Raw genomic sequence first — 27,697 nt, 5'->3', positions numbered from 1 at the left:
TATGTGGCGCTTACGTGGCATTAGAATAAAAAAATAAAAAGAAATATGTGGGATCCATATGTCATTCACACAAATAAAGTATTATGGGACCCACATGTCATCCTCCTTCTCCTTCCCTTCTTCCTCATCCATCCCCCCCCCCCCTCTCCCCCCCTTATCTCTCTCTCCCCTGGCCTTTCTCTTCGGTGGGAAGCGGCCGCAGCAGCGTGCGGCGGTGGCGGTAGGGAGCGGCAGCGGCGGCAGCGGCAGTACATGGGTGAGCTGAAGCGCGCCCTCGACGCGCGCTGCCACGTGTTGCTCGAGATGCCGACGGGCACCGGCAAGACGGCGGCGAGCTCTTCCCCATGTGCGCGGACGGCCGGGAGCTCCTCACTCAAGCGCGGACGCCGGCGAGCTCCTCTCCCATCGCGCGGACGGCCGGGAGCTCCTCCCCGCGCGCGGACGCCGGCGAGCTCCTCCCCCGTCGCGCGGACGCCGACGAGCTCCTCCCCCGGTGTGCGGAAGGCCTGGAGCTCTTCCCCCGCGCGTGGACGGCCGGGAGCTCCTCCCCCAGCACGCTCCTTCCCCGGCGAGCTCCTCCCCCGGTGCACGGAAGGCCGGAAGCTCCTCCCCCGCGCGCGGACGCCGGCGAGCTCCTCCCCCGTCGCGCGGACGCCGGCGAGCTCCTCCCCCGTCGCGCGGGCGCCGGCTCCTCCCGCGGCGCGCGGACGGCCGGGAGCTCCTACCCCACGCACGGACGCCGGCGAGCTCCTCCCCCGTCGCACGGACAGCAAGCTCTTCCCCCAGCATGCGGACGGCCGGGAGCTCACATGTGGAAAAGATGACATGTGGAGCCAACTAATTTTTGTTTTGTGAATGACATGTCGGTCCCACAATTTTTTGTTTTTTGTTTTTACTCTTGTGCCAGATAAGCGACACGTCGACGACACGCTGGACGAAAACCGGGTCAACACTGCCACGTGGTCGCCACGTCAGCCAAAACCGCCTCCAAAACCACCCAGGGGCATAGTTTGCACCGGTTTTGATAGTTGGAGTCGATATGCCCGGTTTTGTTGTTGGAGGTTATGAATCATACTCGGGTCATAGTTGAGGGAGTCAAAGTATACTTTTTCCGCGATCAAACTCCACTATAGTTGAGGGAGGTAAAATGGACTTTTTTTCGTTCATATCAGCGTGTCATTTCCCAGGATTCTACTACGGCCCATGGTTGCCCGAGCTCACCATTGGCACATGGTGTTCTTCCTCCCAAGAGGAAAAAGGAATAAATAAAAAAGTGCGGATAACAATGGATGCACAAAAGCCTTGACAAACAGTCAAATTCAAGTGGTTAGCCGAAAGATCTCTTTTCCAAATCAGCTGAAAGCAACCGATGGAGCATCTCTCTCCTGTTCTCATCCATATTCAAACAAATTGTCAAGCGCACAAACACGCGCCCATAGTCTTTTCTTTTCAGAAAAAAACAATTAGTATCCCTTCGCTTTTGAATATATCATGTTATACGTTTGACTATTTATTTTAATAAAAATATCTACACAAGTATGAAAAATATAAGTTATGTTGAGGTATCTTTAAAAATAAAGATAAAAGATCATAACAAAATAAATAATAATTAATAATTACTCCTACGTACTTTCTCTGTTTTATATTAATATAAGTTGTTTTGATTTTTCTCCTCAATTTTTTTTCAAGTTTGATCAAATTCATAGAAAAATATATTCAGTGTTACATTTAATATAACTAATTTGGTTTTGCACATGTGGCTAAGCTTTTCTATAAACTTGATCAATTAAAAATATTTGTTTAAAAAAATCAAATCGACAGAGAGATATTTTTTAATAGACAAATAGTGATATGTTTGTCGTCAAAAGTCAACGTCGTCCTATACTGAAAAACAGAGGTATTATCTTAGTGATCAACTTTGTAGTTGGTGGCCACTGGCCTGGTGCTTAACCAACTTCGAGTTGAGGGCGTGAGGCAAGAACCGGTCAAAGGCTCTTGTGTATCCGTTATCGTGAGACTGTGTCCAATGGGCTTGCTTCCGCATCCGGTTTTGCATTTCCCCATCGACTGATCGACATCGTTGCCTTCGATGAAGATATATGCATTGCTTCAAATACTTTTGCACTCAAGTCGATGTACTAAAGCTGATTATCAAGGTTGAACATTTACTTATGTATATTCTCCACCCATACGAAATTACGAATTAGAAGGCTTCCTTAAGAGCAGGTACAATAGCAGAAGCCAGCTATAAACATATTTCGAAAATATAAAATAGGAGAGAGAAAAATAGCGAGCTATAAATTTATAGACAACTGCAATACGGACTTTAAAATACATGTGTATATGACAGGTGGGACCAGCTATAACTTGTGTAGAATACGTTTATAGGTAATTATTGTATGAATCTGCTATTAAATTGGCTATGGATAATTTGAAGCATGTAGTTGGTTATATTATTAAACTTGCTCCAATCCTCAGACGTACGTGAAGATGTGGCCGGCTACTTTTTTAAAAAACGTTAGTTGTGCTAGTTGAGGTTTAACCAAAACTGGTAAGATTTCACGGACACGTAATATTCTTTGAGCATGCGAGCTCAAAAAAAAAAGGTTAGTGAAAATTAAACTTCTCAAACTGCATATATACGGTTTTCCTTTGATCAACATGTATACTCATCGACGCTCCGTTTCTTGTTCGTAAGCTTTTGAGTGCCATGGATTATATATGCATGAAACTCAATATGCTCTTGCAACTTTTTTACGGGAAGACGGATCATAGTTGGTTAAGTTATCAAACCTAATTATTATTGGGGTTTTATTTTATAGTTTTATAAAAATGTCTCATCAATCGTCGTCTCCCTACTTCTTTACTAGTCACCCGTTGTCCCATCTTTTTATTGTTATTTGCCATCCCCTCGCTCACTCTCCCGTAGCAACCGTTACCTCCCGTCTCTTTAATTTCTCATCCGTTCACTTGTCCGCTCGTCCTCCATCCCTCATCTTTGTTGCTTTCAGCACCTTATAGAATCGAATTAGTTTTTAGATGATGCCGTCATCACTACTTTACTCCTTTATTGCCCTTCGACTCGCTCTTCCAAGGTATAACCACCTCCCTACTCCCTTTGTGACCTATCTACGTACTCATTAGTTCACGCCGTCTCTCTTCTTTATTGTCACCGACGCCTATAAAAATTGAAACTTACCGTTGCCATGATTAAGTTACGTCCCACAAGCTGTTGCCACCAAAACATACCCTGCCTTACTCATTTTTCGTCCATTAGATCGACATCTCGTAGCTCCTACTATTCGTCACTCGAGCAGCTTGCACTCCCGTGACGCCAGCAGGACTAATTATAGAAACCATTTCCAAAGCCCGATGTGTCATTTATTTAATTGTCACTCCTAAATTTTATCATTTTGGTAACCAAAATAGAACACAACTTTTTTCAGACCAACATAACAATCCTAATAATTATTTTGTTTTCTTAATATATTTTTATGTTGAATTTCAGTTATTACTAAATTATAATCCTACTTTATTATGAATTTTCATTATCTTTAAATTTTATTTGGAATTAGTGTTGAAAATCAATTTCAGAATATATTTTATGTTTCAATCTAAATTTTAGTTACTCTTAATAACCAATTTTAGAATTTATTTTATTTTTACTTCTAAACTTGGGTTACTCTTAGTTTTTAATATTTGTTTGCTATGGGCTCTTCTTGTTATATTCACTTTACGTATTAAATTTTTTATTGATTTTTTTAGATTTTAATGGTCTTTATAAGTTCATTTGGAATTTTATGAAAATGTAATTTGAGAATTTATTTTATTTGTTCCGAATTTAAGTAATCAACTGTTGTATTCTAGTTGGACTGATTTTTCAATACTCCTAGTAATTGTAATTCCAATTTGAACTATTTTTCTTTCAATTAATATGGGAATTTTTAGCATCCAAAGAAAGTTTTTATTATATATTTTTTTGAATCTAGATAGAGTACTATGAATCTATATATCTAGATAGACCTTCAGTGACGGAGGGAGTTTTATGTATATAAATATTAGGAATATTTTCGTACATGATTACATGATACTTAACATTTATATAATTTATTGGTGGACATCGAAAAACGTGTCTGACATAAGAACATCTAAAAATACTAATAATTTGTCGGAGAATATTTCTAACCCAGTTGAAGACAGAAGTTCCTAAAAGAACGATAAAGGGCGCCATAAGTTTCTATCCTGACATTATAGTGTGCACTCACTCCGTAAAAAAAAAATCCATTCCTAGCATCCTAAATTAGAATTAGTGAAAAGTGAGAATAAATAAAATATCTTTAATCATTAAAAAAAGTAGTGAGAGTGAGAGATAGGTAAAGAATTTTGAAGAGATATATCTTCTCGTTTTATGTACTGCTGGGAGTAGGGAGTAGGTAGGAGACAAAATTTAAACGAAGTTAAGTTTTTTTTTTTTGAACGGATGGGAGGCGGAGAATTGTGGTGTGGGAGTGCAGCACGACGCTAGGAATGACAGAAGAGTGATTATGGAGAAGCGTCAGGTAGTGGGGATGAAGGGCGTCGGGGGCGTCGGATCATGGGAGGATCGGTGGGGCCGACGTACGCACAAATGATTACGTGGAAGGATCATAGGATCTCTACCCTTGGAAACGAGTCACCGTCATAATTTCAGCCTTCTAGAGTATAATATCTCTGTCTCTAGTAGAAAAAGTATAAATTACCCCTAAACAATCGCGGTCGTTCGAGTTACCCCCTAAACCCTAATACCAGTTATTTTCAATCCTAAATTTTATAGACCGGATGAATTATCCCCTAGGTCGATCTAGGGCAATTTTGATCCTACGTGGATACATACATGGCACTCTAGTCAGCAAAACAAATAAAAAAGATATGGCACCCACCTATCAGCTAAAACAAATAAAACATGGTGGGAGGGACCCACCTCTCTACCTCTCTCTTTCCCCTTTCCCTTCCTCTCAATCTCTCTCTCTCTCATATGTCGCTGGGAGCAGCGACTAGGTGGCCAGTGATGGGCGCGGCAAGCGGCGGGCATGGCGGAAAGCAGGCGGAGGGCGTGGTGGGAGCGTGACGTTGCGGTGGAGGGAGTCGCACTCGAGGCGGAGGGTGGCAAAGTTGCGAGGGTGTCGATGGTCGCGTCCACGACGGCGACGCACGAGATGGAGCTGCACAGGAGGGCCGCGGCCGCCACTCATCCCTTTCCCCTCTCCTTCTCTTCCGACTCCCTCCCTTTTCCTGCAGTGCAGCGACGGTGGTCGAGGCGGAGAAGGTGGCGGCGGCGGTCCGGGCGAAGAAGGCGGCGACGTCGGCGGTGGTGGTCCGGACAAACAAGGTCTCGGTGGGGGAGGACGGCTGGTGGGCCCGGCGGAGGGGTGGCGGGGAGGGGAACCAGCTTCCTCGGAGCGTGAGTACTCTGTCGTGCGCAGCACCAACACCGTCTCCGCCACTAGCTGCCCGGGCAAGTTCCGCCTCAGCAGCCTGCCACTCGGGCAATCTCCGCCTACGCCGTAGGACTCCCGGGCGAGCTTCGCCTGCGCCGCCGATTGTCCGAGCGTGTGCGCCTCCTCCGTAGCCGGCCATCCGAGCGCATGTGCAAGACAGCGAGAGAGAGAGAGAGGGGATTGGGTTGATGAATGGTTACGACAGGTGGGCCCCAGCGGTTATTTATTTATTTATTTTCTGACTAGATTGCCATGTTGGCGCCGCGTGTATTGATGAATGGTTATGACATGTGGGCCTCAGGGGTTATTTATTTATTTATTTTCTGACTAGATTGCTACGTTGGCGCCACGTGTATAAGTTACGCAAAACCGGTCAAAACAGTGTTGAGGAGGGTTATATATCCGGTATTAATAGTTCATGGTGTAATATGTCTAGTTTTATGGTTCGGAGGTAATTCATACTGTCGTAATTGTTTAGGGGGGTAATTCGTATTTTTCTCTATAAAAATTGAAGATGTTTTTACTGGTATTTTGGTACGTCATTCGTATATGAGTCAATTTTATGTTCGTTTGCTTTTGAAAATACATATCCATATTTATATTGGTTTTTAAGTCTGTTTTTTTAAATACATATCCAAATAAGAAATCTCTTTAAAAAGACTCGCATGCTAACTTGAGACGAACAAACTCCTAACTTCAAGCGAATTCGCACAGTGATTTTCACCTTAACTAAACCATATAACAATAAAAAGATTAAAGTAACCTTCGCCCGTTGCAACGCACGGACATTTTTCTAGTACGGTAATAAAGGAAATTAAATGATTCTTAATCTCGAGGTATCTAAATTTAGGCCCTGTTTGTTTCAGTTTAAGATTATTGTAATTTAGATTATTAAATCAGATTACTCTAAGCTGGATTATAATAAGCTGATATAAAATAAGCTACGAGTTGTTTGTTTCTCTTAATTATTAGAGGCATCTAAGGGTAGTGGGTATTTAGCCACTCAATAATCTGGAAAAAGCTCCTCTAGAGGAGATTATTGGATTATAGTAATCTGGCTTATAAATTATAATAATCTAGCATAATAATCTAATTGTTTATTTCAGCTTACTCCTAATAAAATGTTTAAATATATTCAATATGGATCTTGTTTTGTCACATATTTTGAGTGGAGTACAATGATGCAAATAGATTTTAAAAATAATACGTGATTTAAAAGATATAAGTTATTAAAGAAGTTAAAAAAAGGCACACTATTGTATTTTTTTTAAGTTGAAGGGGGATTTATACTCGATGGAGTGGTCGTTTGATAAGACAAACCAACTACCCATAGCAGTCTAGTCACGTCCCTAGAAAATGTGATACCTTTTACACGTACCTCAATGTACCACATGAGATACTAAGTTTTGCAATAAAAAATATGATATCTCCCGAGGATAGTAATATACAGAGATACAAATTTGCTTTTTGTATAGATAGAAAAATTAATATAGATATAATATAGATAAGAAAATACTACTAGAAAAATCTTTTTTCCAGTAGGCCAAAAATAGTATTTTCAAGTGGAGGAAAGGACCGCCTGAAAGCAAAGGCATGCGAATATAGATGATTTTCGTAAATCCGTCGCCACCACCCCAACCCACTGGCCTCCCCCTCCGGCCGATGGCTCTCCTCCTCCATCAGCCGCTGTTGCCCGAGGGGAGCGCCGCCGCCGCTGTCGGCTCCCCTCTTCCGTCCAGATCTGGGAGGGGAGGGGAAGGGCAGCAACACGGTGATGCTCTAGAGGCAGCGACCTCCCCTCCCCTCAGCTCCTCGTCGCCGCCGCCTCCCCTCCCCTCTCCGGATCCAGGCGGCGGCAGTGTGGACACAGTCGGTGGCGGGACCCAAGCGATTGTGTCGGTGTCGCGGCCGGTGGCGGAGGGAGAGTAGAGCTGAGGGAGAGGAGAGGGAGGGGAGCTGCACCTCCCTTTCCGGCCACGCTGCCGCCGACACCCCTCCCCTTCACCGGCGCTGCCGCCTCACCTCCTCGTCGCCGCCGCCTCCCCTCCCCTCCCCGTGACCGGGCGGCAGCGGATTCAAGCAGCGTCATCGTTGTCATCGCAGATGGCAGCGAGACCCAGGCGTCGACGCCGTTGTCATCCTGTGGTAGTCGTCATCGTCGCAGCCGGCGGCAGAGGAGAGTATTGTTGAGGGAGAGGAGAGGGAGGGGAGCCGCACCTCCCCTCCGGACGCGCCACCACCACCGCCCTCTGCTCGCGCCACCGCCGACGCCCCTCCCCTTCACCGGTGCCACCACCAACCCCTCTGCCTGCGCTGCCACTGGCGCCCCTCCCCTCCTCTGGATCTGAGAGGGGAGGGAAGGAAAGGGAAGGGAGGGAGCCAAAGGGAAATAAGAGTGAGAGAGAAGGGGAGGGTGAGGTGGACAGGAGAAGATAAGGATAGGACTAGATTTTTTTTCCTGTAGACATGATTTTTACAGGTAGACCACATAATTAGATTCCGCCTGCAAAAATTAATTTTTTTAGGCAGATCTCTTAAGTGATCCGTCTGGAAAAATTGATTTTCACAGACGGACGGCGAGCTTTACGCCGGTTTATATTTTCGTACGCGGCCATTTGGCTTCGAAAGTCATACCCGTCTAGGAAAAAAACTCACGTATGAGAAAATGCTTTTTCTAGTAGTGAAAATAAGCATATAGATATATATATTAATTTTTATAGTTAAATGTAGCCAAATTCGCCGGCTTCTCCATTGTCTCGCCGATCCGGCCGGAAAAACGGACAACGAATTACCCTCACTCTCGTGTTCTCCGCTGAGTGGGCTTGGTTTCCCTGGAGCTAGCGCTATCTAGCTCTCATGATAGTGCTGCAAGTTTACCACTAACATGAAAAATATGCATTAACAGTTTTAGGTTAAAAACGAAAATTATCATGCATAAATAGTATTGCGTTCTGTAGTTCTCCCGTCAGTATATATTCAAGGAAAAACGAAATTATAAGCATAAGGTATTTTAAATCATTTCATTGAAAAATATTGTGAAACCAAGAAGTTTTCCTTGACCAAAAATCGTAGAATATCATTCTGGCTTGCCAAATGGCAACCAATCGAATCCGATGATCTGCTTGTGCGTGTCAATGACTTCCACCAGTGGAATTTCCTTCTCTCTCTCTCTCTTTTTTTTTTTGCGAATTATTATTTTTAATTTTCTGGAAGCAAAAGCAAACCACATAACACGCCCTCTGATTATGACTCGATTCAATTAGCAGCAACGACTAATGACTTCCATTTCCAAACTAATTATAAATATAGCCACAAATAACAGCATGTTCTTCAATAAGCAAACCAATGATCTACTAAGCATCTAACCACTACAAGATGGCCGCGGCGCCTATGAGCTTCGCTTTTACGCTGCTCGCGGCTTGCATTTCCTTCTTGCACCACGCGCCGGCCGCCGCCGCAGCCGCTCCGGCGAACCAGACCGCCGGCTTTCTCGACTGCCTCGCCGCGAGCCTCCCTGCCGGCGTCGTCTACACGCACGCGTCCCGGTCGTACCAGTCCGTCCTCGAGTCCTCCATCAAGAACCTCCTCTTCGACACGCCGGCCACCCCGACGCCGGTCGCGGTCGTCGAGGCCACCGACGCCTCGCACGTCCAGGCCGCCGTGCGCTGCGGCGTCGGCCATGGCGTCTCCGTCCGCTCCCGCAGCGGCGGGCATGACTACGAGGGCCTGTCCTACCGCTCCCTCGACGCGGCCCGCGCCTTCGCCGTCGTCGACATGGCGGGCGGCGCGCTCCGCGCGGTCCGCGTCGACGTCCTCGGCCGGGCGGCGTGGGTCGGCTCCGGCGCGACGCTCGGCGAGGTGTACTACGCCATCGCCAACAAGACCTCCCGCCTCGGGTTCCCCGGCAGCGTCGGCCCGACGGTCGGCGTCGGCGGGTTCCTCAGCGGCGGCGGCTTCGGCCTGATGCTGCGGAAGCACGGCCTCGCCTCCGACCACGTCCTCGACGCCACCATGGTGGAGGCCAAGGGGAGGCTCCTCGACAGGGCCGCCATGGGCGAGGACCTCTTCTGGGCCATCCGGGGCGGCGGCGGCGGCAACTTCGGGATCGTCCTGTCCTGGAAGCTCCGGCTCGTCCCCGTTCCGGCCACCGTCACGGTGTTCACCGTCCACCGCTCAAGGAACCAGTCCGCCACCGACCTCCTCGCCAAGTGGCAGCGCGTGGCGCCGTCCCTCCCCAGCGACGCCTTCCTCCGCGTCGTCGTGCAGAACCAGAACGCGCAGTTCGAGTCCCTGTACCTCGGCACGCGCGCCGGCCTCGTCGCCGCCATGGCCGACGCCTTCCCGGAGCTCAACGTGACGGCGAGCGACTGCATCGAGATGACGTGGGTCCAGTCCGTGCTCTACTTCGCGTTCTACGGCACGGGGAAGCCGCCGGAGATGCTCCTGGACAGGGGCACCGGCAGGCCGGACAGGTACTTCAAGGCCAAGTCCGACTACGTCCAAGAACCCATGCCCAGCCAGGTCTGGGAGACCACCTGGAGCTGGCTCCTCAAGGACGGCGCCGGACTGCTCATCCTCGACCCCTACGGCGGCGAGATGGCTCGCGTCGCGCCGGCGGCGACGCCGTTCCCGCACCGGCAGGCGCTCTACAACATCCAGTACTACGGGTTCTGGTCGGAGAGCGGGGAGGCGGCGGCGGCGAAGCACATGGGCTGGATCAGAGGGGTGTACGGGGAGATGGAGCCGTACGTGTCCAAGAACCCCAGGGGCGCCTACGTCAACTACAGGGACCTCGACCTCGGCGTGAACGACGATGGCGACGGCGGCGGCGGCGTGGCGAGGGCGAGGTATGAGAAGGCGACGGTTTGGGGGAGAGCGTACTTCAAGGCCAACTTTGAGCGGCTCGCGGCGGTGAAGGCCAAGGTGGATCCTGACAACTACTTCAAGAACGAGCAGAGCATTCCACCACTTCCGAGTTAGAATGCTGTGGCCTCCAGCTCCAGCCATTCTTCTGCTATAGTAATAATAGAACTAGTCAAATTCTCATGTGTTACTACATTATAATAAAGTGAGTATTTGATAGTTTTTTAAAAAAACTTTCAAATGTAACTATAATATATTAGTGCAACTATATTATACCTACGACATAAGTTATATTAGAAAAACTAGGCCACGGGTCCCATTAAGGGGCATGGGATAAAATAAAGGGGTGAATGCTATCTGCCATATCCATTTCCCCTATCATTCCTTTTTCTCCTCACCGAGCAATTACCAGTATTTCCGTTCTTCTTTTCCCTTCATCAACTCTTCCGGCGCCTGTTGTCATCCTCCTCCTCAACCCCTTGACCATCGTCCCCAATACTGATGACATCCAATATCATCTTTTCTCCCTTCCTACACCAAATCTTAAGCATGGGAGAGAGTAGAGATTGGTGAGGGCATGTCGGTTGTCGTGTGTGAGGAGAAGGAAAAGGAGGCGGCAAGGCTGAATGGGACAAGATTTGGGGCACTAGCAAAAAGGTGGAGGCGGCTGGTCTCAACGTGGAGGGCAATCTTGGAGTTGACAAAGTGGACGGGAGGTCATCAAGGTTCTTCACGGAGATCTCAATGTTGTGGTGTAAACAACGCTTGAAGCTTTCATGCTACTTGCTAGTCCATTGCTTCTGCTCGCTAGTGTTGTGTGCAGATATATCACGGCTGATGTCTGGGTACTAGGTTTACCATACCTAGGTACTAGCTAGTACCCGTAGGTACCAAGTGCATGGTATATGTGGTATTAGGTCAAGGCGTGGGGAGGAAGAGTGTATCCTTGCCGGCTAGGTGACCGGTGAGCCACCTGTCATCATCTCATCTCCTCTCCTCGCTTTTTCTCCTCAACGCCTCTCTACTCCCCCTGTTGTCGATGTGGTTGGTGGGGCAAGGAGCTGAGGATTGCCGTTGCTCCGTTCCATCACAATGTAGAAGCTTGGGCATAGGAGGAGGGGAGGGGCATGAGGTGGGGAATTAGATTTACAAAGTATCCTATTGTAACAGGTTTCCCTATTGTAACAGGTTTCCCGCTCTACCAGTACTATGTGACTTGTATTAAACTATGAAAGTTAGTTGGTGATTTGGTTGGCTAGCACCGCGATCTTGTAGTGAAGACATTGGGAGTTCGACTCCTGCTCAGGCGTGACCTGTGTCAAATTTTAGGCCATCCGATAGCCATAGTTCTAAAAGTTTTTTTCCCCATCATATGCAGAAATCTCGAGGCGATCTGACGACCAAATATCTGAAAGTTTTGGGGAAAAACTAGCGGAAGTTTTCTAGCAATTTCGATAATAAAATAGATCACGTTGGTTTCTCGTCACACAGATGTCACGTAAGATGTAAGAGATCCATTATATACTAAAAGTCCATTCAACTTCATGCAAACGCTCCTAAACCATCATGTAGTATAATACAACCGTTCCTAAACCACCATGTGACACTCTAATAAATTAGATAATTTCCTAAAAATTATGAGAAAAAACATCTCGCCGTTGATTTTCATTAAATTTGGTGGATCCATTATTTAAAACCATTATATTTATTTTCAACAATTATGTCCCAAACCCAGGCCTACCTGGGCCGGTAAGTACTAACTTTACTTTTTTTACTTTTTTTTAGAATGTTTCTTCCATCATTTCTTCTCTTTTCGACCTATTCCTTTTCCTACCTTTATGCTTTAGAAAAAATTGTGTTAAATAATTAAGCAACTATAACATCTAAATCATACGACTAATTTTTATCCGCCTATACCTTTAGATTATGTATGACTAAATTTAGAGTTCAAGACCAAATTTCACTATAATTCAAATTTGAAAATAAATATCATTCTGGGTTATACTTTTTGATTTTTGCGTGCCACTCAAGCAATTATAAATAATAATAATAATAATAATAATAATAATAATAATAATAATAATAATAATAATAATAGTAATAATAATAATAATAATAATAATTATTACTATTATTATTATTATTATTATTATTATTATTATTATTATTATTATTATTATTATTATTATTACCATCATCGTACATAACTTCATAATAATCAAATTAGATCTATAATCGTCAAAGTGAAATGAAAATTATGAGTAATATTCCCAAAATATATTAGTTAGAAAGCAAAAGTTATGCTAAAAAATAAGCAACTATAGCAACTAAATCATATAACTAATATTTGATCTTATTAATTCAACTTTAAAAAGAAATATGTCACTTTCAGGATATATTTTTTTGACTTTTTGCGTGCCATTCAAAATTTTCTGACTTTTTTTATAAAAAATAATAGATTTTATCGTCCTATACAACTTCACAATAACTAAATGGGATCTTATATAATGATAAAAGTAAGATGAACCTACTCTGAGTAATATTCAAAAAAATACTCCCCCAATTATAAAATTATTAGATTTGTAGCATTTGTGTTTTAATATCTACTATGAGTACACCGTAGTATAAGGACTAGTAAAAAGATAGCTTTCAATCGATCAATACAACTTTTATTCTATTTCTACTTAATAAACTAATACTCCCTCTGTTCCAAAATATAAGGCACAACCACCCTTAACCCAAAGACCAAGAAACAATTATTATTATCTCCTAGTTTGGATCACGCTAATAAATATAATGCATGCATCCAATAGAATTAGAAATCTTGAGGGTGGAAGATTTAAAAAAGTAATAATTTAATGGAGATGAGGTCCTAATTAATTGTATGAATGCATGCATGCCTTATATTATGGAATATCAAAAAAAAATAGTTGTGCTTTTTATATTATGGAACGAAGGGAGTAGCAACTAAAACACTATAACCCATAAAAAATATTATTATAATTATATGCACACGTACTTTCTCTCCCCTTCGACTCTCTCTTCCTTTCCTCTCTCGTTCAATTCCTTCATCTTCTAATTTTTTTAGCTAATTAATAAAAACAATCAATAATTAGATAGCAAAATGATTATAATTATTAAGTTATATTCAATTTTTAGTTTATTTGAACTTTTGTTTTATTTATAGACAAATAAATAATTTAATATCCGTATTACTCACATTTATCTGTATGAAGAACATAGACACCTATCCTTTGCGTGGTAGCTAAATAGCAAAAAGAATAGAATATTATAAAAAATGATAATAAGTATTGTATCACAAGTAAATCCTCTGTAGCGCACTTAAAGTGTCACATTTTACGTCTTAAATAGAAAATCTTAGAAATTATGAGAAAAAACATATGACCAACAGTTTTCACTTAAATACGTGGATCCATTATTTTTAACCAATAGATATACTTTTAGAAAAAATCTTAAACTGCGCCATGTTATGTCTTAAAAATTAGGAAAACAAGATATTAGAAATTGATACTCTAATCCACTAATAATAGCAATGTAAACCTTATTTAAAAAAGTGTATCCATTGCTTATTTACATGTGAACAATGCTTCATAAATAGTATTTTAAAGAATCTGGTTTAAATTATCTAGACTTGTATAAGTATAATATAATACATAAAAAGTATTCTAATAAGTACTTTATATTAAAGAGAAAAATGTAGATAATTTTTAATGAAGTACAATGAGAAAAAGGGACGACTATTAGATATTAGCATATATGATATTTCTTAACTTCAGATAAAAGGTTCATGCAACAGATGGGAAAAAGGTGGGGGCTCAAGCTGCAATGAATAAGATGTTATTCATACTCAAATATTGATGCTGAAGTTATAAACTTTTGAAAACCTTAGAGTTGCCCTAATGCGTGACTTAATATACTAGTGCATTGCGAAAACATGTTTGTTACGGGTGGACATGGAGCTGTGACCTGTGTGGCTGTGTGACTGGTGACTGTTGACTGGTTATACCTTTATGTATGATGTTGAATTGTATGACTGTGCGTGACTGCTGACTGGTTATACCTTGATGTATGCTAAACCTTGAAATATACTCACTGCTCTCTCCGTCCTAAAAAGAATTAACAAAAGAATTAACCTAGAAAGTGATATGATCCCTTCTAGAACAAGAACAATATATGTGGATACCACATACATTAATTTAGGAGGGGTCACATCTTTTTTAGGTTAATTCTTTTTGAGACGGAGGGAGTACATCATTATGACTGTGAATATGTTTGACTGTTGACTGGTTATACCTTGATGTATGCTGAACCTTGAAATATACTCCACTACATCATTATGACTTTATTGCCCAACGCCACAAAAATGCATGTCGCACACATCACGAATACACAGTAGCAATAAATTATAATGTGACTAAGGATAAGATATTTTTGAAAACCTGGCAACAATTATTGTTCAGTTCCCTATATTCGTTTTTGAATAGTTGCAATCGATCTCATTAATACTTGCTACCTCCGTTTCACGTTATAAGATTTTCTAGCATTGCTCATATTTATATAAATATTAATGAATCTAGGCACATATATATCTAGATTCATTAACATCTATATGAATGTGGGCAATGCTAGAAAGTCTTAGGACATCACCAATATATATGGACCAAGTAGTCCATATAGGTGGGACCCACATAAGTGGTCTTTTGTTATTTCTATTTCCACAATGTATACAGATAGCAATTGACATTAAGATGGAATACACACTCTAAAAAAATACTTCCAAATGCTATAGTCCTCTCAAGAAAGAAGCAAAAGGAGAGAGATAGTATATTTTAATCTATATGGGTGGTCTTTATAGCTTTTGATAGCTTATCATATGGCTCTTCCTAATGCCACCTCTCACAATGGTAAAGGTACCCATATAGAGTTATAAGGACTGCTTTTTAGTCACATTGTAAGGGTATCACCAATGTATATGGCAAAAGTGATTCATATAGATAGGACCCACATAAAGAGACTTTAACTATAGCAATCTCCACGATGTATATAGATACAAGGTAGTATTAGGAGATGAGAGAGAGATAGAAATAGATAGTATTATTTATTCCATATGGGTAGTCCATATGCTTATGGATACCTTTTGTTATTTTCTTCATATGGACTAGTTGCACAATGGTAATAGGTAGTTGAATGGAATATAATATTGCCTATGGACTACTTTTGCTTCACATTGTGGATGCCCTAACCTGAAACGGAGGAAGTAGATGATATCCCACGCGTTAAAGTGAAAACTTTTGAAACCATGTCCACCCGTAACACACGTTATATAAAATTATGCTTCTAGATCCAATATCAATAATATATACTCCCATAACAAACATATTCCAAAAGTTTTCACTATAACGCGTGGGAAAACAAGTTTGCCCAAAACACGTTAATTGAATATATGCCATTAAAAATATATTGGTTTTGAAATATACCACTAGTAATCAAGTATATGGAACCACGCCATTATAATTTTACACATATTTGAGATATGCCACTATTTATCCCTTGGATGTATTTACAACAAATTCTAGACCAAATTACCCTTCTCCCTTCTTCCCCTTCCTTCTTTTCTCTCTTCGACAACCTGAGAGAGCGGCGATGGCTCGACGGCGGTGGCCGCAAGCGTGGCCGACAATGGACATGGCTGCCACGGTTGCGGCCTTATCCCTCTTCGGCACTCTTTGTCCGGGAAGGCAGAGTCGAGGAAGGAGGCTAGCACAGTGGCGCATGATGAAGACGACGATGACGAGTCCCAAATGAGGTTGCCGCTCCTCTTTAGCCTAGATCCGGTCACCTCTCCTCGTCGTGAGGAGTCCTGGGCGACAACGACGATGACGATTCCGAAGCAGTGAGGACAGAGGAGAGAGCGACCGTGGGTGGACCTGCTCGGTGCTCTCTGCCATCTCGAGCTCCTGCGGTGGCGCGGTGGACGTGGACAGGTTGACCTAGTTGTGGAGCAGTGGGGAGGCGTTGCCGGCGATGACGGGATTCAGGATAGAGAAAGGGGAGGATGAGATAATAGATAGAGGGGTAGAAGATGAGGGAACAGAGGGAATAGAAGATGAGGGCAATTTTGTCCAATACATACAAAATACGTTTGTTAGTGACGCCACTTAGATTACAAACAAACAAGTAGTGTAGTATGATTTCAAATACGCGAATAGTAATGGCATATTTTAAAACTTCCATAATTTTAATGGCATGGATCTAATTAACCCAAATACTCATTTTTTTTTGTTGTTTTCGGAATTTATGATAATACGATTTAGACAGATGAGATGATCCATTGAGCTTATCATGTTTGAAATGCTGATTGTTGAACAAATGTTTTCAGAATACGTTCTTCCATGTTTGCTACCTCTGAAGTGATGAAAAGGTGCTTTAGCTCACGATATAAATCCGAAAGCAGCAACAACAACAACAAAAAAACCGCTTATAACATCATATATTCACATATCTCTATAAAATTAAAATCCTTCATGTGGATGTGGCTGTCCAGTTCAAACTAGAAATCAAGCGATTGACACTAAATTCCTCACAAACTTAGATTCACAATATCAAGCAACATGGTTCCATCCATCCATGCATACATACATGGACGCGTGGGCGGTGGGCATGCAGCTTGAGCACGACCTCCTCTTCCTACTTCATGGACCATGGGCATGGGAAGTGAATTGTACGTCGCTACGGGATGGAGGGAGCGGAGCGCGATGCAGGCCGTTGGACGCGAGACTCGATGGTGCCTTCGGTTGGCTGGAGGGAGCGGCGCAACTCGTGAGCACAGGGCAGGGCCACGGGTGGCGGGTTGGCGGCTCGATGCGAGAGTCCCGTCCCCGTCGGCTATATCCCCTTCTCTTTCCGATCAAGATCCAAAGCGTCGCATGAGTCGATGACCGAAGAAAATAGACTTATTTTAATGAAGGTACGATGGGCTTGTTGGAATTAATGAATGGGCCTTAGCCCACTCGAAGATTAATTCTTTGGAAAATCACAAAAGCCCACCTCATGGGATGGCATGCATGTGGAGTTTAGTACCACCTTGCTTATTCTAGGAGAGGGGGACCTCCTTAAAAGGGAGGATGTCCTCCTAGCCACTTGAAGCATGTGTGGTGGAGAGAAGAGGGGAAACACACGCGCGCGCTCGCTCGCCTGGCCTGGCAGGGCAGGGCAGGCGGCGCGCGTGCACGACGTACGCGTCGAATGGTCCGAAAAATTGGCTCCTCACCCTTGCGCAGATGCAGCCTCCTTTTGCAGTTTTGTTTTGCTGCAAATTCGGATTCGTTTTTGTGTTGGAAACGTTCCGAAAAATCCGGTGCGTGCAAACGGCGTGGAGTCCGGATAAGTTACGCGCGACTTATCCGGTTCGGTTACGCGCAGTAGAGATCGTGCGGGCGCCCTGATCAAGCGACCCTTCTCTATATAAACCGACCCGCCGTCTTCACGCAATATATACGCAAAATCAATCTAGGGTTTGCCTCCTACTCTGTACTGCGCCGTCGCTCGTAGACTACTCCATCCCGCTCGCCGGCGTGCACCAGCGATCGGGAGAGCAGGTCTCCGGAACCTCTGCCTTTGACGTCCTGCACCGGGAGAAGGCGGCAATAAGGTTTTTGGGAAGCGCTTCGCGCGACTGCTCCCTGTTCGTTCGCGACGGCTCGCCTTCCTCTTCGCTCGCGTGTTTCGTGCCTTCGTAGACACCTGCGAAAAGTTTCGACCAAGCAGCCGGTCTTTTCGTCACCTCGGTACGTGTTCAATATGTTGCGCATATTTGATCTGTTCATGTTATACTGTGTAGTTTACATGTGTAGATCTAATGATGCGTTCATGCTAGTTTTCATTTGTAATGTCATGATTTATTTATGGAATAGATTAAATCATTATATGTCTATAATCTCAACAATCCAAAAACCTTATTATAGGCACTGTGATTTTACTATGGCTGGTTTTGCCGATGCACTGAGGCCGGATAAATTCACCGGTGTGCATTTTAAGAGATGGCAGATCAGGGTCACTCTGTGGCTGACAGCTATGAAATGCTTCTGGGTGAGTACTGGCAAACCTGAAGGAGTTCTTACTGCTGAACAGCAGAAGCAATTCGAGGAAGCCACTACTCTCTTTGTGGGATGCATTCTTAGTGTTCTTGGCGATCGTCTGGTCGAGGTGTATATGCATATGACCGACGCTAAGGAGTTGTGGGATGCACTGAATACTAAATTCGGTGCTACTGATGCTAGCAATGATCTGTATATCATGGAGCAGTTTCATGACTACAAAATGGCTGACAACCGTTCTGTAGTCGAACAGGCTCATGAGATACAAACCATGGCTAAGGAACTCGAACTCCTTAAGTGTGTCTTACCTGACAAATTTGTGGCCGGGTGCATTATTGCAAAACTACCTCCATCTTGGAGGAGTTTCGGTACTGCACTCAAACACAAGAGACAGGAATACTCCGTTGAGGGGTTGATTGCGTCTCTTGATGTTGAGGAGAAAGCTCGGGAAAAAGATGCCGCGTCTAAGGGCGATGGTGGGCAGTCCAGTGCCAATGTTGTGCACAAGGCCCAGAACAAGAGCAAGGGGAAATACAAAGCTCAGCAGACCACCAACTTCAAGAAGCAGAAGAAGAACAACAACAATCCTAATCAGGATGAGAGGACTTGCTTTGTGTGTGGCCAAGTTGGTCATCTGGCTAGGAAGTGTCCACAGCGCAAGGGGATGAAGGCACCTGCAGGGCAGACTTCTAAGTCTGCTAATGTGACCATTGGCAACACTGGAGATGGAAGCGGGTATGGTAATTTACCTACTGTTTTTTCAGTTAATCAATCTACTAATTGGTGGGTTGATACTGGGGCCAATGTACATGTTTGTGCTGACATCTCATTGTTTTCTTCTTATCAGGTCGCACGGGGTTCCACCGTCCTAATGGGGAATGGGTCACATGCTTCTGTTCATGGTGTTGGCACGGTAGATCTGAAGTTTACTTCGGGAAAGATCGTGCAGCTGAAGAACGTGCAGCATGTCCCTTCTATCGACAGGAATCTTGTTAGTGGCTCCCGTCTGACTAGAGACGGATTTAAGTTGGTTTTTGAGTCTAATAAAGTAGTTGTGTCTAAACATGGATATTTTATTGGTAAAGGTTATGAGTGCGGAGGCCTGTTCCGCTTTTCCCTTTCTGATTTCTGCAATAAGTCTGTGAACCATATTTGTGGCAGTGTGGATGATGAGGCTAATGTTTGGCATTCACGTTTATGTCATATTAATTTTGGCTTGATGTCTCGGCTTTCCAGCATGTGTTTAATTCCTAAGTTTTCCATTGTCAAAGGTTCTAAGTGCCATAGTTGTGTGCAATCGAAGCAACCTCGCAAGCCTCACAAGGCTGCCGAGGAGAGAAACTTGGCACCACTAGAACTCCTACATTCAGATCTTTGTGAAATGAATGGGGTGTTGACGAAGGGTGGAAAACGATATTTCATGACATTGATTGATGATGCTACTAGATTTTGCTATGTGTACTTGTTGAAAACGAAAGACGAGGCTCTAGACTATTTTAAAATTTATAAGGCAGAAGTTGAAAATCAACTTGACAGAATGATAAAAAGGCTTAGGTCTGATCGTGGTGGAGAGTTTTTCTCGAACGAGTTTGACTTATTCTGTGAGGAACATGGCATCATACATGAGAGGACGCCTCCCTATTCTCCAAAGTCTAATGGGATTGCTGAAAGGAAGAACCGCACACTGACTGACTTGGTGAATGCCATGTTGGACACCGCGGGACTGCCTAAGGCATGGTGGGGGGAGGCATTGTTGACCTCAAATCATGTGTTAAACAGAGTTCCTAACAGAAATAAGGACAAAACACCATATGAGATATGGATTGGTAGAAAACCATCACTTTCTTATTTGCGCACATGGGGGTGCTTGGCGAAAGTCAATGTACCAATAACGAAGAAGCGCAAACTTGGACCTAAGACTGTGGACTGTGTTTTTCTGGGATATGCTCATCATAGCATTGCCTATAGATTTTTAATAGTTAAATCCGAGGTACCGGACATGCATGTTGGTACAATTATGGAGTCTCGTGATGCTACCTTCTTTGAGAGCTTTTTCCCAATGAAGGATACACATAGTGGTTCGAACCAACCCTCTGAAATAATTCCCAGTTCAATCACACCACCAGAACAAACTGAACATACACATGAACTTGTCTCTGAGGAGGATGTCAGTGAAGCTCCTCGAAGGAGTAAGAGACAAAGGACGGCTAAGTCTTTTGGTGATGATTTCACTGTGTACCTCGTGGATGACACTCCTAAGTCAATTTCAGAAGCATATGCATCTCCTGATGCAGACTACTGGAAGGAGGCTGTCCGTAGTGAAATGGATTCCATTATCGCTAACGGGACTTGGGAGGTGACAGAGCGACCCTATGGGTGTAAACCTGTGGGGTGCAAGTGGGTGTTCAAGAAGAAGCTTAGGCCTGACGGTACTATTGAAAAGTACAAGGCTCGGCTTGTTGCTAAGGGCTATACTCAGAAAGAAGGCGAAGATTTCTTTGACACTTACTCATCTGTTGCTAGATTGACCACAATTCGTGTGCTACTTTCCCTAGCAGCCTCACATGGTCTTCTCGTTCATCAAATGGACGTTAAGACAGCTTTTCTTAATGGAGAGCTGGATGAGGAGATCTATATGGATCAACCTGATGGGTTTGTAGTTGAAGGTCAAGAAGGCAAAGTGTGCAAATTGTTGAAGTCTTTGTATGGTCTGAAACAAGCTCCTAAGCAATGGCATGAGAAATTTGACAAAACATTGACATCTGCAGGCTTTGCAGTCAATGAGGCAGATAAATGTGTGTACTATCGCCATGGTGGGGGTGAGGGAGTTATTTTGTGCTTGTATGTTGACGACATACTGATATTTGGGACAAACCTTGAGGTGATAAATGAGGTTAAATCATTCTTGTCTCAAAATTTTGATATGAAAGATTTGGGAGTAGCTGATGTTATCTTAAACATTAAGCTAATAGAGGTGAGAATGGGATTACACTCTTGCAGTCCCATTATGTGGAGAAGATCTTGAATCGCTTTGGCTACATTGATAGTAAGCCTTCTCCAACACCTTATGATTCTAGCTTGTTGCTTCGCAAGAACAAGAGAATTGCTAGGAATCAACTGGAATACTCCCAAATCATTGGCTCGTTGATGTACCTGGCTAGTGCAACTAGGCCTGATATCTCCTTTGCTGTGAGCAAGTTGAGCCGATTTACCTCTAATCCGGGAGATGATCACTGGCGTGCGCTTGAGCGAGTAATGCGCTATCTGAAAGGTACTGTGGAATTGGGGCTTCACTATACTGGGTATCCTGCGGTACTGGAGGGTTATAGTGATTCTAACTGGATCTCTGATGTGGATGAGATCAAAGCCACTAGTGGATATGTTTTCACACTGGGTGGTGGTGCTGTTTCATGGAGGTCTTGCAAACAGACCATTTTGACGAGGTCAACCATGGAAGCAGAGCTAACGGCACTGGATACTGCTACTGTTGAGGCAGAATGGCTGCGTGATCTATTAATGGATCTGCCTGTTGTTGAAAAACCGGTGCCGGCTATCCTTATGAACTGTGACAATCAAACGGTAATTGTCAAAGTGAATAGTTCTAAGGATAATATGAAATCGTCTAGACATGTGAAAAGACGATTGAAGTCTGTCAGGAAATTAAGAAACTCCGGAGTTATAACGTTGGATTACATCCAAACAGCGAGAAACCTGGCAGATCCCTTCACGAAGGGACTATCACGAAATGTGATAAACAATGCATCGAAGGAGATGGGTTTGAGACCCATGTGAGTTATACTATGGTGGTAACCCAGTCTATGTGATCGGAGATCCCGTGAATTAGATCCTGGGAAGAACAAACCATTAGTAAACTAGAGGAGAGTATCAATATATATACCCTCTCCAAGTGAAGATGCATGTACTCTCGTGAGCTGCAAGGCAGGTTGGCTATGCCTTAATTAGTTCTGTTGGCTTTAATTAGCGAAGATGTTGTCCTGCAGAGCATTCTTGAAAGAACTCACCTTTGTGAGCTTGACTGTTGGTCGCAGTCTATGAAGATTTTGGGTGAATCTTCTAGGAAGCTTACTAAAGACCTAGGAGTATGACTTATACGCTCCACCCGAGGGGTAGTCTACAGACGGTCTAGTACCAGATAAGACTTTGAGTGAAACTTGCTTGCACAAGACTTGCAATTCAAGGCGTAGTCCATTGTTCAAGTTGTGAGTAAGTGTAGCTTGGAGTTCTAGGTGGATGTTCAACCTTAATTGGTCTCCATCGAACCGCTGGTATATAAACAGTACATTGGAAAAGGCAAATCTCAGTAGGATTTTGAGATTTGGTGGGGGATTGTTGGAATTAATGAATGGGCCTTAGCCCACTCGAAGATTAATTCTTTGGAAAATCACAAAAGCCCACCTCATGGGATGGCATGCATGTGGAGTTTAGTACCACCTTGCTTATTCTAGGAGAGGGGGACCTCCTTAAAAGGGAGGATGTCCTCCTAGCCACTTGAAGCATGTGTGGTGGAGAGAAGAGGGGAAACACACGCGCGCGCTCGCTCGCCTCGCCTGGCAGGGCAGGGCAGGGCAGGCGGCGCGCGTGCACGACGTACGCGTCGAATGGTCCGAAAAATTGGCTCCTCACCCTTGCGCAGATGCAGCCTCCTTTTGCAGTTTTGTTTTGCTGCAAATTCGGATTCGTTTTTGTGTTGGAAACGTTCCGAAAAATCCGGTGCGTGCAAACGGCGTGGAGTCCGGATAAGTTACGTGCGACTTATCCGGTTCGGTTACGCGCAGTAGAGATCGTGCGGGCGCCCTGATCAAGCGACCCTTCTCTATATAAACCGACCCGCCGTCTTCACGCAATATATACGCAAAATCAATCTAGGGTTTGCCTCCTACTCTGTACTGCGCCGTCGCTCGTAGACTACTCCATCCCGCTCGCCGGCGTGCACCAGCGATCGGGAGAGCAGGTCTCCGGAACCTCTGCCTTTGACGTCCTGCACCGGGAGAAGGCGGCAATAAGGTTTTTGGGAAGCGCTTCGCGCGACTGCTCCCTGTTCGTTCGCGACGGCTCGCCTTCCTCTTCGCTCGCGTGTTTCGTGCCTTCGTAGACACCTGCGAAAAGTTTCGACCAAGCAGCCGGTCTTTTCGTCACCTCGGTACGTGTTCAATATGTTGCGCATATTTGATCTGTTCATGTTATACTGTGTAGTTTACATGTGTAGATCTAATGATGCGTTCATGCTAGTTTTCATCTGTAATGTCATGATTTATTTATGGAATAGATTAAATCATTATATGTCTATAATCTCAACAGGGCTGTGCATGCCTTCAAGCCGGTACGGCATGGCCCGATTATTGGTAAACCGTGTTTAGGCCTGAGGTGCAGCCCATGGCCAGCACGGCATGGTCCGACTACTGGTGGGTCGTGCTTAGGTCTGAGGTGCAGCCTGTGAGGTTGTGACCATCACGACATGACTCAGTGTGTTTGCAGGCCGTACCGTTCTGATAGATTCTGGTCCAAGCACGACCGTGCGGCCCAGATGGCCATCTATACCACCAGTCTTCCCACGTTTCGATCGTTGGTCCCACTAATTCCACCAGTTCGACAAGTTAGCGAGACGAGAAAGCCCCAGAGTGGAATCGATCATGTCAACGACGCCAACGGCAGCATCGCGCCGGCTCGTCCTGATCCTCTGCACCCTCGCTATCTCCTGCAGCAGCGGCATCGCCGGATTCGCCGCCGGCGATGACGACGCGTTCATCCGCTGCCTCGCCGCCGCCGCTGTCCCGCCACGGCTGGTCCACACCCCGGGCTCCGCGTCCTACGCCCCGACGCTCGTCTCCTCCATCCGGAACCTCCGCTTCGTCACGCCGGGGACGCCGAGGCCGCTCGCCATCGTCGCGGCCGCCGAGGCGGGCCACGCCCAGGCCGCGGTGCGGTGCGGCCGGCGCCACGGGGTCCGCGTCCGCGCGCGCAGCGGCGGGCACGACTACGAGGGCCTCTCCTACCTCTCCCTCGACCGCCGCGAGCGGTTCGCGGTGCTCGACCTCGCCGCGCTCCGCGACGTCCGCGTGGACGCCGATCGCGCCGAGGCGTGGGTCGGGTCGGGCGCCACGCTCGGCGAGCTCTACTACGCGGTGGGCGCCGCGAGCCGCACTCTCGCGTTCCCGGCCGGTGTCTGCCCGACCGTCGGCGTCGGGGGCCACATCAGCGGCGGGGGATTCGGCACGCTGATGCGCAGGTACGGCCTCGCCGCGGACAACGTCCTCGACGCCGTCCTCGTGGACGCCGACGGCCGGCTCCTGAACAGGACCACCATGGGGGAGGGCCTCTTCTGGGCAATCAGGGGCGGCGGCGGCGAGAGCTTCGGCGTCGTGCTGTCCTGGAAGCTGCGGCTGGTCCGCGTCCCGGAGACGGTCACCGTGTTCACCATCCGCCGCCCGAGAAACCAATCCGCCACCGACCTCATCACCAAATGGCAAGAGATCTCCCCCTCACTGCCCCGAGACGTCATCCTCCGCGTCGTCGTGCAGAGCCAGCACGCGCAGTTCGAGTCCCTGTTCCTCGGCCGGTGCCGCCGCCTCGCCCGCCTCATGCGAGCTCGCTTCCCGGAGCTCGGGATGACGCAGTCCGACTGCGAGGAGATCACCTGGATCCAATCCACCGTCTACTTCGCCTTCTACTCCAGCTCCAAGCCACTGGAGCTCCTCCTGGACAGGGGCACCGAGCCGGACAGATACTTCAAGGCCAAATCCGACTACGTCCAAGAACCCATCCCACGCCACGCCTGGGAGAGCACATGGCCATGGCTGGAGGAGCACGACGCCGGGCTGCTCATCCTCGACCCCTACGGCGGCGAGATGGCCCGCGTCTCGCCGGCGGCGACGCCGTTCCCGCACCGGAAGGGCAACCTGTACAACCTCCAGTACTACTCGTTCTGGTTCGAGCACGGAGCAGAGACATTGGAGAGGCATCTGAGCTGGGTCAGGGGGCTGTATGGCGAGATGGAGCCGTACGTGTCCAAGAACCCAAGAACTGGGTATGTCAACTACAGGGACATGGATCTTGGGAGGAATGAGATCGAGGGGAATGTGACGAGCTACACGAAGGGTAAGGTTTGGGGGGAGAAGTATTTCAGGGGCAATTTCGAGAGGTTGGCGGCGGTGAAGGCCATGGTTGATCCTGATGATTTCTTCAGGAATGAGCAGAGTATTCCTCCTCTTCCTGCTGCAAAGGGGTGGAGCTCCATTTAACTGGAGTATTGTTTCTTTGCTTGAGAAATTTTTGGTAATGTGTGTGTTTCGTTCTTGGGAAATTTATTTCTTAGTGGTACAAGTGATGATGCAATTGAGATGGGATACTTTGCAGACCAAAGAGTCGTTTGGTGGTATAAGTTTCACGGATAGTAATATGTATTAGGTTGCATGCACTAGCCAGTTACACCTAAAAGCCTAAACTGATAAGAAAAGACGGGCAATTCACTTTATACACTCCAACACTCCCCCTCACGCGAGACCCCCTCAAGTCTCAAGCGTGGAATATTGGAGTGGGCTGCAATTATTTTATTTAATTGCGGCGCCAGCTAGGATTCGAACTCGAGACCTCTGGCTCTGATACCATATTAAGTTGCATGCACTAGCCAATTACACCTAAAAGCCTAAGGTGACAGAGAAAGACGGGCAATTCACTTTATACACTCCAACAGTATGTACCAGAGGTCTAGAGCTATGAAGATATGTTTGTTAAGTGGATTACAAAACTGGAGAAGAATTCCTCATATCTTGCGTAGGAAGAAGTATCTGAATCAAAGAGGTTCTTTTTCAGAGGTCATCTGTTGGTGGCTTGCTGTTCTAGAAAGAGTTACATACTTGCATGAAATCAAATCTTGGTGAGAGAGATTTTTGTGAGAGGAAAAAAAGAAGTTAATATGGAACTAGTACATCCTTGATCCTTCTGGGGAGATGTTTGGTGAGGATTTTGTTCCCATCATTATATAAGTCACAAGATGAAGAGGCAATAGATATGCTATGTGCAAGAATTATAAGGTGGAGCTTACTGGGAAGAGTTCAGAAGAAATTTCACTGAAGCTGATGCGATATTTTTTGTGAAATCAATCAATGGTTATGCTTCTGGGAGGTGATTATGAATCATGCATGATCCAGATGAACTGGTATGGCCAATTGAAATTACTCCTAGATCATTATATAGAAGGATTACTTTTGGAGAGTAATTGGTAGGAGAATCGGAGTTATTTGTACAAGTAAGAGCATCTCACACAAGGTCCCTAAATACAGACCCTAGATCTCTAAAGATAAAACTTTTTTTTGTTTATGGTAGATAGAGATAGTTTACCTTGCGCAGTTCACTTAGTTGTGGAAATTAGGATGGTTTTGGAGTATGTCAAAAGAAGGAAACAATTGGTCGTATCTTGTTTCAGTTCCCTGTAGCTTATTATAGAATGTTGGTGAGTTGGATTGATAGGGAAGGTTTTTTCGATTGTCCTGGTATCACTGTTCAGTGTAGTTGCCTTGAGGGTGGTGGCGAGGCTCTCTCTTTTTTCCCGAGCAGGCTTGGGCGCAGGTCACCGGTAGGGGCTCGACGGTGCAATAGTCCAAAGGTGGCGGTTCGCTTGGCAGACTCATGGACAAGCAGGAAGCGTTGTGTGCACGGTCGGTGACGACATGAATGATTAGATTTGGCGGTGGCAGGTGTGGAGGCAGCAGTATCAAGGCCGAGATGAGGTGACATTTGGCAGCACGAATTGAACGAGATGGGCTATACGGCGTAGAGATGTGATAGGGAGGTGGCAGGCCCACAAGATGCCGACATTGGGGGTGTTTGGATGGAGGCAGGGCTTCCTCAACGCGACTGGCTGTGGTTGGTGGTGATCGCGGGAGCAGTGACGGTGGGCTGGCTTCCTTGACGTTAGTCAGGTACCTCCCTCATGAAGTTCCTCTCCTCCTTCGGTGTGGTGCTCCAAAGGTGTGGAGGCAATGGCCGAACAAATAGGGTTGGGCTGCCGAGACGACGACGCTCGCCTCCAGGCTCTGTTTGGGCAAATTCGAAGTGGAGGCCGGTGAGCAAAGAGGTGAAAGAGGGACTAAGACACAGGGTGTGGCTGCAAGGGGTAGAGGGCGTTGGCGACGATGGTCCATCACCCTTGATGTTGGTCGGGGGCTCTCATCTCCTTGTGGAGCTCCGTCCCTTCTTTTGTGGGGAGTTTTATAGGTAGGA

General features: G+C 45.7%; 2 protein-coding genes across 2 annotated transcripts; both read left to right on the top strand.

Annotated features, from left to right (window-relative positions):
• Positions 1-8,785: 8,785 nt before the first annotated feature.
• LOC4341254 (berberine bridge enzyme-like Cyn d 4) lies at positions 8,786-10,772 on the top strand. The gene has a single exon (XM_015785979.3). The coding sequence runs from the start codon at positions 8,853-8,855 to the stop codon at positions 10,455-10,457; it is 1,605 nt and encodes a 534-aa protein (XP_015641465.1). The 5' UTR covers positions 8,786-8,852; the 3' UTR covers positions 10,458-10,772.
• A 13,268-nt stretch (positions 10,773-24,040) lies between these two features.
• Positions 24,041-26,943, top strand: LOC4341253 (berberine bridge enzyme-like Cyn d 4). The gene has a single exon (XM_015785894.3). The coding sequence runs from the start codon at positions 24,109-24,111 to the stop codon at positions 25,714-25,716; it is 1,608 nt and encodes a 535-aa protein (XP_015641380.1). The 5' UTR covers positions 24,041-24,108; the 3' UTR covers positions 25,717-26,943.
• Positions 26,944-27,697: the final 754 nt, after the last annotated feature.

The sequence above is a fragment of the Oryza sativa genome, chromosome 6 (assembly GCF_034140825.1).
Source record: "Oryza sativa Japonica Group chromosome 6, ASM3414082v1".
Classification (NCBI taxonomy): domain Eukaryota; kingdom Viridiplantae; phylum Streptophyta; class Magnoliopsida; order Poales; family Poaceae; genus Oryza; species Oryza sativa.
The sequence above is the reverse complement of the archived record's forward strand: the minus strand, read 5'-3'. Positions and strand labels throughout refer to the sequence as shown.

Bases quoted from the DNA above. Each gene is read 5' to 3' on its own strand.
- LOC4341254 (XM_015785979.3), top strand. From the start codon at position 8,853: ATGGCCGCGGCGCCTATGAGCTTCGCTTTTACGCTGCTCGCGGCTTGC.
- LOC4341253 (XM_015785894.3), top strand. From the start codon at position 24,109: ATGTCAACGACGCCAACGGCAGCATCGCGCCGGCTCGTCCTGATCCTC.